General features: G+C 49.7%; 1 protein-coding gene and 1 long non-coding RNA gene across 2 annotated transcripts; one reads left to right on the top strand and one right to left on the bottom strand.

The window, feature by feature from the left end:
• Positions 1-408: 408 nt before the first annotated feature.
• Positions 409-7,938, bottom strand: LOC144099511 (uncharacterized). The gene is made up of 3 exons (XR_013307415.1): positions 7,848-7,938; positions 6,680-6,817; positions 409-558 (listed from the first exon to the last, which is right to left on the bottom strand). It is a non-coding gene; the product is annotated as an uncharacterized LOC144099511 (long non-coding RNA).
• A 46-nt stretch (positions 7,939-7,984) lies between these two features.
• On the top strand, positions 7,985-15,414 carry LOC144099510 (arylamine N-acetyltransferase-like). The gene is made up of 2 exons (XM_077632866.1): positions 7,985-9,416; positions 12,480-15,414. The coding sequence occupies exon 1, from the start codon at positions 8,134-8,136 to the stop codon at positions 9,004-9,006; it is 873 nt and encodes a 290-aa protein (XP_077488992.1). The 5' UTR covers positions 7,985-8,133; the 3' UTR covers positions 9,007-9,416; positions 12,480-15,414.
• The last annotated feature ends 381 nt before the right edge of the window (positions 15,415-15,795 follow it).

The raw sequence follows: 15,795 nt of genomic DNA, 5'->3' as shown, positions 1-15,795 counted from the left end.
TGTTAGTGTTTTTGAGCAAAAGAAAAGCAGCAAGAGCTCTCGCTCTTCTCAGCGAATACTTCAGCCGCTATTTAAGCACTGTAAAAAAATTTTCTTTAAAAATACAGAAATTTTCTGATAACGCTGTTGCTTGACAATTTTGTAGTGTAGTTTTCAGAAAATGTCTGTAGTTTTGTTTTTCCCGTTTTGAGGTTTTCTTTTCTTTAACGCAACGTTTTCTGTTTTGAGCTCTCCTGTTTTTCAACTTACGTGTTCTGTTTTGACTTACAGAATATGTTTGTGAAAAGTCTTTCTATTTTTCCCAGGCTGTTTATGGTGTCCTTATATTTTCAGGTTGACTGTTTTCTACCGTATTTTGTTGTTATGGCTCGTTAAATGTGTATTATGACACCAAACGGTTTGCGCGAGATCATGTTTATTTGAAGAAAGCAGCCAGGGAACTTTGAAAACATGAAAATTTAAAGGTGGATTATTAGCACAGAAAATCGTGCAGCCAGGCCGCGCTGGTCCTTGCGGGCTTCTTTGTTCCGCTGCCCGAAATCCATAGCTTTGTTGGCTCTGCTGGAAGGAAAGGACCAGCTTAAGATTAGCATACTGTAACTGTCTGTACCTTTTTAGTCAGATAATAAACCCACACCAAATATAATTGTAACACAATCACAGCAAACACACGTTGTTGGGCTAGTTGGTGCATTGTACCCAGCCGAAAGACGCAGACAGGAATGGAGTTTCTTTTCAAAATATGTAGGCTTTGACACTCCACCGCTTATCGTACAACATGGCAGTCTGTTTCTGGCGATCTCAGAAGGGACGCTGATTTGACCCTAATATCGGGCAAACCTGAGGTGTCAGTATTCTGAAGTAGGATTGTGTTTGGCCCTAGAGGGTCGTTTGACACTAGAGGAAGCAGGATTTTGTTTGGCCTGGTGGGTCCTGGGTGAATTCCGAGGAGGAGGAGGAGGAAAAACATTTATTCAGAGCACAAAAACTGGGTGGGTTCAGTACGAGAACCCATTGGTCGTCATCATAATCCGGCCCCTCTCAACCAGTGATTTCTGGTCGAGTGGGCTGTGGCTATGAAGGGTTGCCTCCCAGCGCTCATGAGTCGGATCGGGATTGCTGTCCAAGTCCGGGTTTTCTTTACATTCCCAAACCGCGTGAAAGAGTGTGCCAACTGCTCCGCAGAAGGTGCAGGACGAATGGTAGGTTTCTGGGTACCATTTACTCATTAGGTAAGGATTTGGCAGAGTATTAGTTTGTAGTCGCCTGATTATGTGATCTTCATATTTACTTAGGGTTTTGTGAGGAAGAGGATATTTCCTTCTTGTGATCTTATAGTACTCCGTAATTTCTGTGTAGCTTAGTAAGGGTGAGGGGTTGTCAACTATGTCAGAGAGAGGCTGCGTGCCAGATGCTCGGAGGAGGAGAGCTCGAGCAGCTGTGTTGGCCGCCGCATTGCCCGTCATTGAGAGGTGCCCTGGCGTCCAGAAGATCTGGATGTTGGAAGGATTACACCTTTCCAAAATTTCCCAACACGGAGCGCCAACGCTGCCTCTGAGGTAATTGCGTAACGCTGCTTGTGAGTGGGACATAACCGTTGCCTCGCTGTTCTTTGATATCGCAAGTGCGATAGCTGCTTCTTCAGCCGATGTGGTATCCACCGCTTGGATAAGGCTGCTTGCAATGATATCCCCCCGGGGTGAAACTGCTGCAATTGCCGCGCATCCGTTAACGGGTCCAGCCGCATCGACGTAGATCGTGTCTTTGTTTCCATCCCAGTGCTTAGAGAGGTGTCTAGCTCTGGCTAGTCTCCGTGCTCTGTTATATTCCTCATTCATGGGCTTTGGTATGGGGTGAGTCGTAATGTGTGATCTCATCTGCATGGGCATGTCGATCTTGTCAGCGACTTCCCGGGGTGGACTGATTCTCAGCTTCTGTAATATTTTCCTGCCAGGCTTAGATGTTGAGAGCCTGACAATTTGATTTACACGGTGGGCCTCTATTAGTTCGTCGATGGTGTTATGGATCCCCAGCTGTAGTAAGCGCTTAGTGGATGTGCATAAAGGGAGTCCCAACGCCGTCTTAACTGCCTTTCGAATAATAACATCTAGTTGGTCTTTCTTTTTTTTGCTAAGCCGTAAGTACGGCGTGGCGTATGTTAGTTTAGAGAAAATGAAAGCCTGAACTAATCTTAGGGCCTCCTTCTCTCTTAGCCCATTTCTTTTCTTGATTACCCGGCGTAGCATTCTAGAGACTTCTTCGGAATAGGCTTGGAGCTGCCTGATTGTAGTGGTGTTAGTTTTGCCGCTGGGTATGATGGCTCCCAGGACCTTGATCTCTTTCTTGATCGGAATGCTCATACCCTGGACCGTAATGGCGACAGAGGGAGTGGACGGCAAAAGCCCCGTATTCTGCCTCTTGCCACGGTCGATCAGGAGTAACTCTGATTTCTCTGGAGAGCACGTTAACCCATACCTCGCCGCATGCTGGCACACGACATTCGCTGCTTCCTGAAGCCGGCCTTGAATTTCCCCTTCATTACCGCTGCAACACGAGATCGTAATGTCGTCGGCGTATATAGCGTGCTCAATGCCTTGGATGCGGTCTAGCTTCTCTGGTAGCCCACTCATGGCCAGGCTGAAGAGAAGCGGAGACAAGACCGCTCCCTGCGGGGTGCCCTTGGAACCTAGATTGAACGGAGAGGAGGTCCGATCACCAATACTTATTGACGCTTTTCTATTGGAGAGAAAGTCTCTCACGTAATTATATGTGCGGTCACCACAGTTGATGCTGTTAAGCTCATCCAGTATTCCCTGGTGGTTGACATTGTCAAATGCCCATTTTAAATCGAGCGCAAGGATGGCCTTGACCTGACATCTGCCGGGGTTGTCCAGAATATCCTCTCTGATACGGAGGAGAATATCCAGTGTAGACATCTTTTCTCTAAACTTGTACAGCGTGTGAGGGAGGATATCAGTCTTCCTCAAGAGTCGTTTCAGTCGGGCGTTCACGACCCTCTCGAACAGTTTACCCAGACACGACGTCAGGGAGATCGGTCGTAAATGATGAATATCGCATGGCTTATTGGGCTTGGGAATAAATCGCACTATAGCCAATTTCCCGGAGCCGGGGATCTGGCCCTTGTGCCAGCAGTGCGTGTTGAAGTATTTCACTAATTTTCTTAAGGAGATGTCATCCATATTAAAGAGCATTTTGGTGTTTATCTGGTCCTGTCCAGGAGCGGTGTTCTTACGCATGACGTCAAGCTACGCCCTCAGTTCCTCAACCGTTACGCCTTGGTCCATCTCTTCATTGGGTGCACCGGTGTACGCAGGGAGAGGGTACGAGGATCCCAGCTCGAGGAATTTCCGTGCAAGTTCTGCAATGAGGGCTTCGTTGTCCCCTTTATAGCTGTGCAAGGCGTTACAGAGCGTGTCTGTTTGCTCTTTCCGGTTTGAGTTCGGGTCGATAAGGGATCTGAGGAGTCCCCATGCTTTAGCCGTGCCCATTCTACCGTTGAGCTCATCACACACCTTGAGCCAGTTTGGTTAGCGAGGTTATGTGCGTAGTCATCCGCTTTTTTGGTGAGTTCTGCAATCTTGGTCTTCAGCTTGCGATTTAACTTTTGCCTTGTCCACCTCCTTGTCACTGATCTCCTGGCTTCCCACAGATGTAACAGGTGCGGGTAAACTGCCGGAGTTTCGACCGTGGTGTTTGCTGCCGTAGAGTGTCTGGCGACGGTTTTCATCTGCAGCGCTGTCCATGCCTCAATATTTGTGATATCTTCGTCCGGGAGACGTGCGAGTTCCTCTCTGGGTGAATTCCGAGCTCTTACGTGTGGAGCAGTGCTAAGTTGTTTGGAACGTCTTACCGACGCTTTCCTCTGTTCGTAGTTTGGTGCTTTGCGTTTTGCCTTGGGAGTTGGTGTCGCAAGCCAGGAAAACAACGCGGACACAAGCTCATCTCTTCCTGCCCAGCGGTTGGGAGCGCTGGCCAGTCAAGATATTTCGGGCGGCGGAGTACCTGTTACGAAAGTCGAGAGCCAGACTGGATTTGCAAGGATGACAGCAAGTCTCGCCTGCTGGCAGCCAACATTTAGGCTTCAACTCAGTGGCTCCGAGCAACTCGATGGTGATTGCTCCAAGGCTTGCCGTTAAGGACCACGCGGAATAAAGGCAGGTGTCAGCTGGTTCCAATTAGCAAGCACCGCCCGGCCGAAATATGGGACCGGAAAGAGCGGAGGCCGGAAGGACGAGCAAGCGGACGTTATGTTCCCAATCTCCGTTCCTATGTCGGGGAACACAAGAGCCCCGTTTCCGGTGGCTCGTCGGCGTTGGGAGCACCGCGGCGGGCTGGCGGTCATCGTCCACAATCTGCGCAAGAATTTCAACGGACAAACGACCCCTTTCGGCTTCTTTACCCAACCTTGCGTTCTGGTCTCACGCCTGGGCTGTCAACTGATGAAGAACAGGCGTCAGCAGCGCGAGGGAACCTTTGGTTGGCCAGTTGACGTCACCTACCGCGGTCGGCATGACCCCGACGGCATCCTTCTCTCTCTCGCGCTCAACATGTGACCTTATGTGCAGAGTCGTGAGTTTGCGCGCGATCGTGAAAGTTTCAGACCACTCCCACCCCGGCGAGGGCGTCCTCAACCTAGGGAATCTAGGGACGACGAATGATATTAAACTCGACAGCAAGTGCAGCTCCAGGTCACAACTTTTGATTGTCATCCTTGTAATAATGTAAATAAACCCTCCTGTACAGTCTCCTTCTTTAACGGAGTCTAACAACGTCATTCGGAGACGGGACCTGCGGTGCTTAACGAGTCAGCCTACTTAAGGGTCCCTCCCTCTCCAACTCTCGTGGCACCGGTGGCGTTGAAGAGCAACCCCCAACACTGGTGGACTGCGATGCGGTTGGAGCCTCATCCTCAATAGCGTCTATCCGGCGGCAATCATCTTCAAGGGACCAAGACAGCAGCAAAACACAGGGCCCCGCAGCACTCAATGCATATTATCCATTCTGAAAACAGCCTATGCTCGCTGTTTTAGTGTAGAAATATACAAACTGAATTATAATGAGTTTCAAGCCTTTTTAAAGCATTGTTTACTAAAGCGGAAGGCTATGAGACTGGTACTTCGGGTGCAGCTCTTGTAAGAACAGAAAGTGTCCGTTTTATTCGTGAACAGGTTTCTGTCTTTGGTCACTACAGATACTTTCAGTGAGGCAATCGAAGTTTCCTATGAAATGTATTCAATTTGCGCACATTTTTTACAGTGACGCTAGGGAGGAATGTGGGAGTGCAAGAAAAAAAGACTTGTCGAGTTTAACCGTATTCGAACCGACCGCACGTGTAAAAGCATATTTTCAGCCTGTTTCGCTAATGCTATTGGTGTGCGAGGTCATGGGCATGTCTGGCGACGATATTTGACTCGAGTTGAGCTCTGATCGAGGTTAATCTGATGTGATCTATTCGCGCCGCAGATGGATGTTGATGGATACGACGACGGGGAGTGCACAGCGCGAGGGTGTGTTGCAGTTTAACACGAGGCCTGATATTCTGCGGCGATAGCATAGTGCACTCGTGCAGTGGTCAGCGAAGCTGATCTGTTCGATCCGCCGCGCGTTCGAAACCCGGTCAAGGCAATGTTTATTTCGGTCAGGGTTCACCTATGAAACGGCTTATGCAGCTTCGGTCGTGAGGTAGACCTTTCGTTCTGAAAGAAATGCCGTAGTGGAGGGCTCCGGAGTAATTTCAACCACACCTGGGGTCTTTAACGTGCACTGACGCTGGCATCGCACAGTAGACAGGCGTCTTTCGCGTTTCGCCTCTATCGAAACGCGGGCGCTGTAGGAGAAGGTCATGATTAAGTGGAGGAGACGAAGTAGACGAAGTCGCGAAGACGAGCCCGGTCCGCTCGATTTCCACTGAAATAACGGCAGTTACCTTAAAACGCGGTGCCAGTTTCGGTATCGCTGTTGGCGGCTGTGAACTATAGGGAAAGGGAAAAGTGGGCGAGTTGGTCTTACTAACCGACACAAAAGCGCGACGCAGACAGTAATGAACTAGCATGAATACATGACAGACTGGTCTAGACGGCTTCGCGGGCGAAAATTAGCTCGTCAGGCTCAAATGAACGTTGCAGTGAGTCGGGCTTAGCGCTTTGCGCCGGGCGGGTTGATTCAATACAGCCCGCTTGGCAAAACGCACTGATAAACGCAGGGACGTCGATTCTGTGAAACGTATCGCTAAGAACATCCAAAATTTCAGTTCGCTCGTTCTACGGTCTCGTGTCGAGGACGGAGAGGGTTGCGGTCTCGGACCACGAAAGGAGAACACGTAAACAGTGTCGGGCTCGCGCTCTCTGAGACCGACCTCTAAATAAAACTACTCACTTTGAGTTCACGTTAGCGAAAGAAATCGCCCTGATTTTTTATTTTGCTTTCCGCTCGTCTGCGGCGTTAAGCGTGGCTCGAATAAAATGAAATCGCTCGTCACAAAACATGCTATCGTGCACAACCGAACTGAAAAGCTGAAACCATGAAATAAGCCACAAATTCTCTTCGAGAAATCGGCTCGAAATATAAAGGATAGCTTCAACACACAAAGCCCGCAGTTGAAAAGATGCCTGAGAGAGGGGTAAAAAAAAAACGATGGGAAGGAAGGGCGGCAACTTACCCTGTTACGTATTCATCGTACATACTTTAGCTTATCATAAAGTTCCTGAGAGTATTTTGTGGCCGAAGCAAATGCCATGCTGTTTTGTGCTTTATATTTCTTCGATTCACCATCTCCTCTCAGTGATATCCTTGAGCACTGAGGGTAAATAAATAACTGAAATAAGGTGTCACGCACAGACACCAACAGACCAGCAAACAACGCCAAGCGGTACATTCCGTCAAGGTCGTCAAGTCACCCTTCATCACACGATTCTGTGCCGCACCAGGTTCTTTTGGGGTAAGGTTATAATAACGTCCAGGGAAAGAAGCATGAAAACATATGTAACTCCGGGGGAGAAAGCATTGGGCGAGAGGGGACGCTGATAAAACCAGCGGCTTTATAAATGCTTCCTGTCGTGCACAATTCTGTAACATAAGATTTTAACCACTTCTTTGTAAACACAGAAGAAAAATTCGTAGACTGTGAGTTTTCGTAAATTGCCATGATGTAGTCGCTGATAAACTTTTGTTCTTCTTAAGTTTAGAAACATTGTGTGACCAGACGATTTACTGCATGTCCAAAGCGCTTCACAAGATGTTAAAACGTGTTTAGGATTGGGCTAGCTGGAAATTCATTTTTGCGAGACAGGCACAGCTCTCGTAAAAACCACCTGCTCTCGCAAGAGCCCTAGTTATCAGGTGGTATTAGATAGTAACTGCCGTCTAAATTCCTGATTGTGATGTCGCCGTGCAATTTTGTTTTTTCGGCTAAGTATTACTGACTCGGTCTGCAACCATGTTTTCGACTCGAACAACGGATAAACAGCGCGCAGACAACCGTCTAACAAGTGTTAGTCTCCAGCATTTTGCCCTCTCAGCGTAGTTTCTTTTCGCAGTCCACGTGAACAAAAACTTGGCCCGACTACGGACGAAGTTGACTGTCAAGCTCTGTGCCTTTGCCTCATGCAAGAGTAAAATATCATGCAGCGAAAAGTAGAGTCCAAAAGCCTCCCTTTCCCATCTCAGCGGATTACATTCAAAGAACGTGTCGGTGTGTCGTCGCCGGGAGATGGGTACAAAAATGAGCAAGAAAGCGTCCCACGGATTTCGCTTCTCCTGGCGGTGCCGCGTCGAGAGCGAGGAGACACAAATTGCTTTCCGCAGTAAAAACGACAGCAACGACTCACCGCACTGTTGTGCTTATCTGAAGTTCAGCGTCCTATTGCGTCTGTTCTGCTCGCGCCGCGCCTCGCGTTGCCCAGCGATTGCACAACTGCTGGTTCGTTGCAGCGGCAGAATATCAGCACAGGTTCCTCGTTCGCCCCCTCCTTCGCGCGCCGAGAGGCCGCGGCGGTCCGACTGCCGTGCAAAGAGCCGAGGCAACTTCCCTCTCCACCGGCTGCTCGCACACGCGGCAGCAGACCACTTGGCAGGCAGTCGACGCCGTCAGTTTGACGTAGGCGCCAGCGCACAATGGATCCGCTGAGCAGCGAGCAGACGGCCGCGTACCTGGCTTACATCGGGGTGTCCAGGCCCCGCGCCGCCGACCTGGCTTCTCTGCAGCTCCTCATCGAAGCGCACATCGAACGCATCACATTCGAGAATGTCGACGTCCTGCTCTACCGGCCCATCGAACTGGACGCCGACTCACTCTTCTCCAAGATGATCGAGCGCGGTCGCGGCGGTTACTGCTTCGAGCTCAACTCGCTCTTCGCCCGCCTACTCGAGGCCTTGGGCTACCGGTTCCGGCTGCGCATGGCCCGCGTTCGCAGGGGAGTAGCCCCCGACACGCCGCTCACGGTCAAGCAGCACCTAGTCCTCATCGTCGAGCTGCCCGAAGGCGAGTACCTGGTAGATGTTGGTTTCGGTCTGGCCAATCCGTACCTGCCCCTGCGCATGGATCAGAGCGCGGCCAGCGCGGATAACCCGTACGTGCTAAGGCCGTTGGAAGGCAGCCACTACTGGCGACCGGGCACGCTGGAATTGTGTGTGCGCGGGCGCGAAGACTGGGTGCCGCTGTACCGCCTTGAGATGGAGGACCACTACTGGTTCGACACCAAAGTGTTCAACTGGTACATGTCTACGCATCGGGACTCCGTCATGCAGCGCTTGCTCATGGTGGGGCGCTCGGACGGTGACACGCGGCTCACTTTGTTCAACGGCTCCTTCAGGCGCCGTGCGCGCCACGCCGGCTACGACGCCGTTGAGAAGCGGGAGATCACCGACGCGGACGAGTTGCTTTCGGTGCTGCAGAACGAGTTCCGCCTTCGCCTGTGCCCCGAGAAGGACGTGCAACCGCTAAGGGCACGCCTGGGTTCTCTTCTGCAGGGCTCATGTAGCAAGTAAACCGCTGAAAGTGACAAAGACCACTAGAACAGAGCAGACGCTATTGAAGTTGTGTCAGTACCTGCCCCGCGTTGTATGTTTCAGCCGTGTCGTGCGTGTGTGTGGTGCGCTTCTCCAGTGACCGAGCGGCTGGTCCTGTGAACGCGGCACCTCTTCAGCTGGCGCTTCACTGATTGAAACTCCTGTCATGGCCACTGGCAGCCTACAAGCCGCTGTCAGATATACGTGCGGCAGATGTAGTTTGCACCATTCTTGTTGCACATGTTATTAGCATTTACTAGTTTCCCTAACGAGTACCTGTGCTTATAACTTTGACATTTATTCACGTGTGTCTTTCGCATGCGTGATCACGTGTGCTTTACTCCCAGTTCTCGGCAACGGATACGCGTTTCCCCACAATGACGATCACGGTGAGCAATAGCATTTGTTAATTTTGCTGAACAAAATTTTTTCGAAGCGCCATAATATCAGTACTGCGGTGACAAGATGTGGCGGCAGGTTCTCCTGCCCGCTGTGTAAAACGGTGTGATTTCAGTTCGCCCTCATGCACAGCTCCTTCAGCCACCCAACGCAATCATTTGCCTTTAAAGAAAATTACTTATAAAGCAGCAGAAAAAACAACCATGCCGCCGGTTGGATCCGAACCCACAACCTCCGAATGTCGCGTCCGGTGCTCTTACCAACTGAGCTACGGCGACGGCTGTCCAATCTGCTGCTCTCGTGGGTATTTATGTTTTTGCGTGTAAGCGAACGTTCAGAGTGTTCACCAGCGCCACCCTCGTCCATAGCGGTGATCGTAGCACATCCTGTAATACCGCAAGTGTGACGTAGAACGTCATCTAATGGCGAGAGCAGAAACTGTGCGAGAGCCCTCTAATGCTACCTATGGCATCAAGACTGCCAGAACCGAGACCCCCGTAAAGCTATTAGCAGACAAACAAATGAAAAGAGGAACTCGTTTGACAAACATATTAAGGAAACCAACAGTCACCGAAAACCCAGGTGCATATATATATATATATATATATATATATATATATATATATATATATATATATATATATATATATATATATATATATATATATATATATATGTGTGTGTGTGTGTGTGTGTGTGTGTGTGTGTGTGTGTGTGTGTGTGTGTGTGTGTGTGTGTGTGTGTGTGTGTGTGTGTGTGTGTATCGGTTCTCCCACTCTTGATGCCGTAGGTTGCATAAGAGGATTCTCCCAGTTTCCACCATCGCCGTTAAATGACATTCTACGTCATACTCGCTCTATTAAAGGACGTGCTACGTCCACCGCTATGGGCAAGGGTGGCGCTGGCGAACACTCTCAAGGTTTGCATACACCCAATAAACAAATACCTAAGAGAGTAGCAGATTGGACAGCCGTCACCGTAGCTCAGTTGGTAGAGCACCGGAGGCGATATTCGGAGGTCGTGGGTTCGAATCCCACGGACGGCATGGTTGTTTTCTTGCGCTTTAAAGTAATGTTCCTTAGGCGATAGATCAAACTAAGAATTTTTATTCCATTGATAAACACACCACATAAAAAAATTATTCCCCTATGCACATTAGTTTCGGAGACTGTTGGCTCCCTAATTAAGTTTGTCAAACGAGCCCCTGGAGTCCCTTGTACTGTGTGATGTCAGTGCCCGTTAAAGAACCCCAGGTGGTCGAAATTTCCGGAGCCCTTCACTACGGCGTCTCTCATAGCCAGAGTTGCTTTCGGAGGACACACACACATACACACACACACACACACACACACACACACACATACACGCGCGCGCGCGCGCGCACACACACACACACGCACGCACGCACGCGCACACACACACACACACACACACACACACACACACACACACACATATATATATATATATATATATATATATATATATATATATATATATATATATATATATATATATATATATATATATATATATATATATATATGCACTGAGTGCTACACCTCACAGGATTTTTAAATTTTCCGCGTGACATTGTCAGCAGCGTAGTACATGAGAATAAAGCAAGGCGTGCTAACAGCAGGCTAGTTATCTGATATTGAATAGGTAACTGTTTAAATATTATTATCAGGCTTCTTAATTTTGAGAGGCATGTGGCCCACCGCAATTAATGTCCATATCATTTTTTATAATTTCGAAAACAAGGTTACCATCGGTGCTGCGGTCCAACAAATTCTGCTCCATCGCGCAAAAATGCATGCGCTTTGGAGAAGCTTGCGTGCAAAGCAACCTCTCCAGGGCACTTAACTCGTGGAAATAGGCAAAACGTGTTGGGCCACAACGCCGAGGGCAGCCGCGTTTATCGAAATTACTTTCGGTGGGCTACACGCCTCTCAAAAATTAAACAGCCTACAAAGGTAACAGTTAAAAGTTATTTATTATTTGCTAACCAGCCTGAGAGTTAGCACGTCTTAGCTGTATTCTGATATATACACCGCTGACAATGTTATGTTGAAAAAAAAGGGCTCTTGTTACTCGAGAAGTCTATTTTTAAAAACTGTGTAAAGTGTTAGGTGAAACACCATGTATATATGCATACATGGCATAATGTCCTCTTGTGTCCTTGTCCACGCCCTTTGTGCACTTTTAATGTAAGATCGTTTTGCAAATGTAAAAATGTTGCCTTGCGTCCGCAGATTACAATTTTAATTCACTGCTGAAAATTGTGTGAAGCGACGTTCTGCGCTGAAGCTCCGCTACTAGCGCTGTATCCCCACCGTGTGGCCATATATCGGTACACAAGCCGTAATTTTCCGTCTGTTGCCTGCACCCTAGTTTGGCACCCTCAGAACAGGAAAAAAATTAATAAAACCAAACTCCCCTCGTGTAATAATTTCACGCTTACGTGTGTTATGTACGACTGTGCAGATTTGTAACTGCAAACAATACTTGTTTTTTTATTTCAGACCAAACCTATTTCACTACAGAAAAGATATTCTGCTTTAGCCGATGACGGCCACCTCAGTGTTCAACCAATGAATGGTATAATCTGAAAATTTTTACGAAGTACCAAATACGGGGAAGAATAGCAAGTCAGAGTACTGGTAATGTAGTTGAGGAGACAGAAAAAAATATTTGATTAAGTCCTACTGTATTGCATTGTGAGAAGCGTCAAAGCAAGTACGCCTATAACACCATATATAGAATAGAAGCGGCATAACTGTCAATCAATAAGCGCAAGGTAAGGTAAGGCAAAAAGGGGTACAATATGCAGAAGAACGAGCAGGCGCTAAAGAACAGAGGTAGCCTGAAAGAGGGCAAGAGAAAACCAGGTAGGCAAACATTAGATTCTCGTGCGGATAGATATGTGAGGCAATGCCGTTACCAATATTAATAAGATGGTTAACGTATACAAGGAGTTCTATGCATATATCTTTGGAAAATACCTATGCACCCTTCCTCCCCTCATCCGGAGTGCGGGCTCGCTCGCGCAGATGAGAACGTTTTCGGCAATCTGCCTGGCCAGCAACGTCGACAGCGCGCTCTGCCGGCTCACCAGCGGCGGCTGCCGGGACCTCCAATGAATGTGGATCACCTTCCACGCACATCTGGTGACTCTGGACGACAGCTTCGAACTACGAAACGCCGCCCCCACCGGCTCTGCACTCCTGCCTGTCCTGCCCCTCCACTTCGCCTTGCCGCTACACGCTCGTTGTTCTCGCCCGGTTTTCGGCAGCATCATCTGGCCGCCATGTTTGCACCTGAAATCGCATCCGGTGAGCTCCTCCAGCCGTATCAGCGCTCCTTCCTTCCTCGGCTGCCCGGGCTGCCTGCGTTTTGTGGCTGGCGCTGCTGGACTCGCACTTTCATGTTGTGTCCGGCAAGCTGCTGAGCTATCAGCACGCGAGCCGCGAACTCCCACCCAGCCTCCTGATAAAACTGCGGTTGCCGCCTCCAGGCATTTACGCCGACTTCAAAAAGGGCCTGACGGCGTATTGTGGCTTGGAGCTCCCGCCGACTCTCTGCGCTGCCATTCGGGGCTCGGACGCTGCGCCGCCACTCACCTCGCGACCACTGGCCTAATCCCCCTTCATAGCTGCTTAAGCTTTCCCTCTGCCAGCTACTCCACCGGAGCCGCTCCCCACCCCGGTCTCTCCCAAGTTTGCTCCACCGGCCCCGACGGACGACCATCCACCTGCGAGCTCCTGTCAGACGGCGCCTCCTGCCCAGCCCTGCTTGCCAACTGTGGCGCCTGCCTTGAACCACAGTGAGCCGATTTGTCCTTCCTGTCGCGAGGCACGCATGCACGCCACACCTAAGCCTTATCGCGCATAACGCGCCACCCGAGCCGCCTGCCCCGCATCCCTGCTCACCTGGCGCCTTCTCACGTGACTGTGCCTCCGCGACGGACAAGCCAGCCATCGAAGTGCATGGTGGCATGCTTGCGCCCCGTCCAACACCGTGAATGGACTCAGTACGACTGCTTTATTTCCATTCCGACCGCTACGTCCCGGACTTGTGCCCTCTGTTCCAAAGCAGGCGGTACCAACGCCACAGTGGGCTCTCTCTTGCCGATAGCCGGTGCACCCGTCGCCCGCTTGGACCACTTCCCTCGCTACACGGCAGCCCGAGCTCCACGCAGCACGTCTCCAACCCAGTGTCGTGCGCCGTCGTTTCACCATCGCCAGCAGCCGAGGCATCCCCTTCTCTTCTAAGGCTGCGGTTTCCGTATGTCATACGTTCTCCTGCACCCACTGGGCCAGCGCACATCACATATTACCCGTAAATCCCGGCGCGGGTGCATTCTGGGCACTGGCATTTCCTGGCCAACTTCAGCCACACTGCCGGCCTCATCAGTTCACTTTACGACTGGAACACACCCAGCTAACAACCAATTCATGAATGACTATTCCCGCCTGTTCATTCCGTCATCATTCTCGTCTTTTGGCTCCCCTCGCCCTTTGCGAAGTAGCCAGGCTCGGCCGGCCGAGTTTTATCCTCCGCCAGGTGGCCTTCACGGACCTAGCTGTGTTCTGAACCAGCCGGGGCTACCGGGACCTCCAATAAATGTGAATAACCTTCCGCAAGTGCAGTAGTTGGTAAGGCGGCACGATTAGTTATAATTTTAGTGCCAACCAACCATCGAGCCACCCACAGTAACCTAAGAAACTCTAATGCGACCCTCAGTGGATCGTAACCTTTATATATCTGAGGTTGACAAACTCATGTTCGTTATATCCGAGGAGGTACAAATTAGTTATAACCGCGGTCAAGCGCTACTTGTTTGTTATATCAGAGGCAGCTCACGAAAGTTCGTCGAATGCTATCAACGCATGAAATTTCAATTATAACCATAACTAACACAGTAAAGCTCGTCATGTCGTATTATATCCGAGGTTAAGACACTACAGTTCGTTATATCCAAGGTATAGTATACGGTATAGCTCGCATAGATAGTAATATACCAAGTTCGTTCGGCGGGCAGATTGCCACTTGCCCACTGTGGCATGTCGGCCACCTGCCACTGGCTACACTCACTCACAGACGGCGGTCACCATTTACGCTTGCACTGACGACCCCTCTAATGCTAACGCATTATAAGAAAAATTAATGTGCTTGGATTAGCTCAGCTAATCCAGGGCATACAAAGCGAAAGCTTTCAGCGTTCAATTGTGCTCACTGGCGTTGACAACATTCTAGACGCCGATGATTTTGAGGAAAGGAAGTGCGCATGCGCTATACTTTTAGCGGCTGCTATAGACCGTTTACAGCGCGTAGTTCTTCCGCTTGAAACCAGATAGCGCCAAGTGCCACAGCTAGGTGCGCTCGTAACACAGCGCCATTGTGGGCCTCGTAAGTCGTGCGCCTTGACGCATCAGTGCAAATATCGCAAATGGCTGCCGAATATGTTCTTTGTACGAAAACGTGGGAAGGCAGAGGATGTACGTGCTGTGTTGTCGATAGCGAGAATTGCGACGGAGAGTTCATGGTGTGGGACCGGATCATTTGCGAGCTTCAAGGAGCCGAACTGCACAAGGACTCCCTAGTTCGCACCCGTTCGCCATGCGCGTCAGCCAGCGTTATAGATAGCCAATATACGAAGAAAGGTTTCGTTTTGGAAAATCTGCGAGTGTAAGTGCAAAACACAGCCGCATGAAAAAGCTGTTCCGCCATCGAAACCGTCACCTCGTGCTTTCAGTTGCGTCTGCTTGTGTAGCTAGACCTCATTGCTCGTTTAAGTTATGGTGTGCGGCCATTAGTAACAGGAGCACCCGATGACGAACTTGGAACAGAAATGAAGGATGACTTAAGCTCCTACATACCGCTACTGTAGATTGTGCAATGCACAGCCGTGCAAGCGGACAACGCTTACCACCAGTCCGTGTATTACATGACGTCGTGTTGATACAGTTGAATTTCGGTCCAAGTGGCGAGGTTTTATTGGACCATATTCGGAATAAAGCATTCGCGTTACAGCTGCTGTGTTTGGTGGACTTCCTCGTAATCCATGCGAGACAGTCACTAAAAGTGACTCCGCAGGCAAGTGCCCACAGTGAAGCTGATTACTTACCAACAACGAGACCTCGAGCATTTTCATGTCCGCATATCAAGCGTACAGCGTAGCACAATTTGGTATGTGAGGCTGACAAAAAATGTGAACATCATGTATTAATGCGGTGCCATGCGCGCGTTATAAAAATAACATCGCCGAATCCGTCGAAATAATTGCACGCCAGCTCGTGGGACAGCTTGTGCATGGTACTGATACTATGATAGTTAACATTTGTGTGGCTATTTATTTTTGCCGTC

This window comes from Amblyomma americanum, chromosome 7, assembly GCF_052857255.1.
Source record: "Amblyomma americanum isolate KBUSLIRL-KWMA chromosome 7, ASM5285725v1, whole genome shotgun sequence".
NCBI classification, from domain to species: domain Eukaryota; kingdom Metazoa; phylum Arthropoda; class Arachnida; order Ixodida; family Ixodidae; genus Amblyomma; species Amblyomma americanum.
Note: the sequence above shows the minus strand (reverse complement) of the source record. Positions and strands in the feature narration are given on the sequence as shown.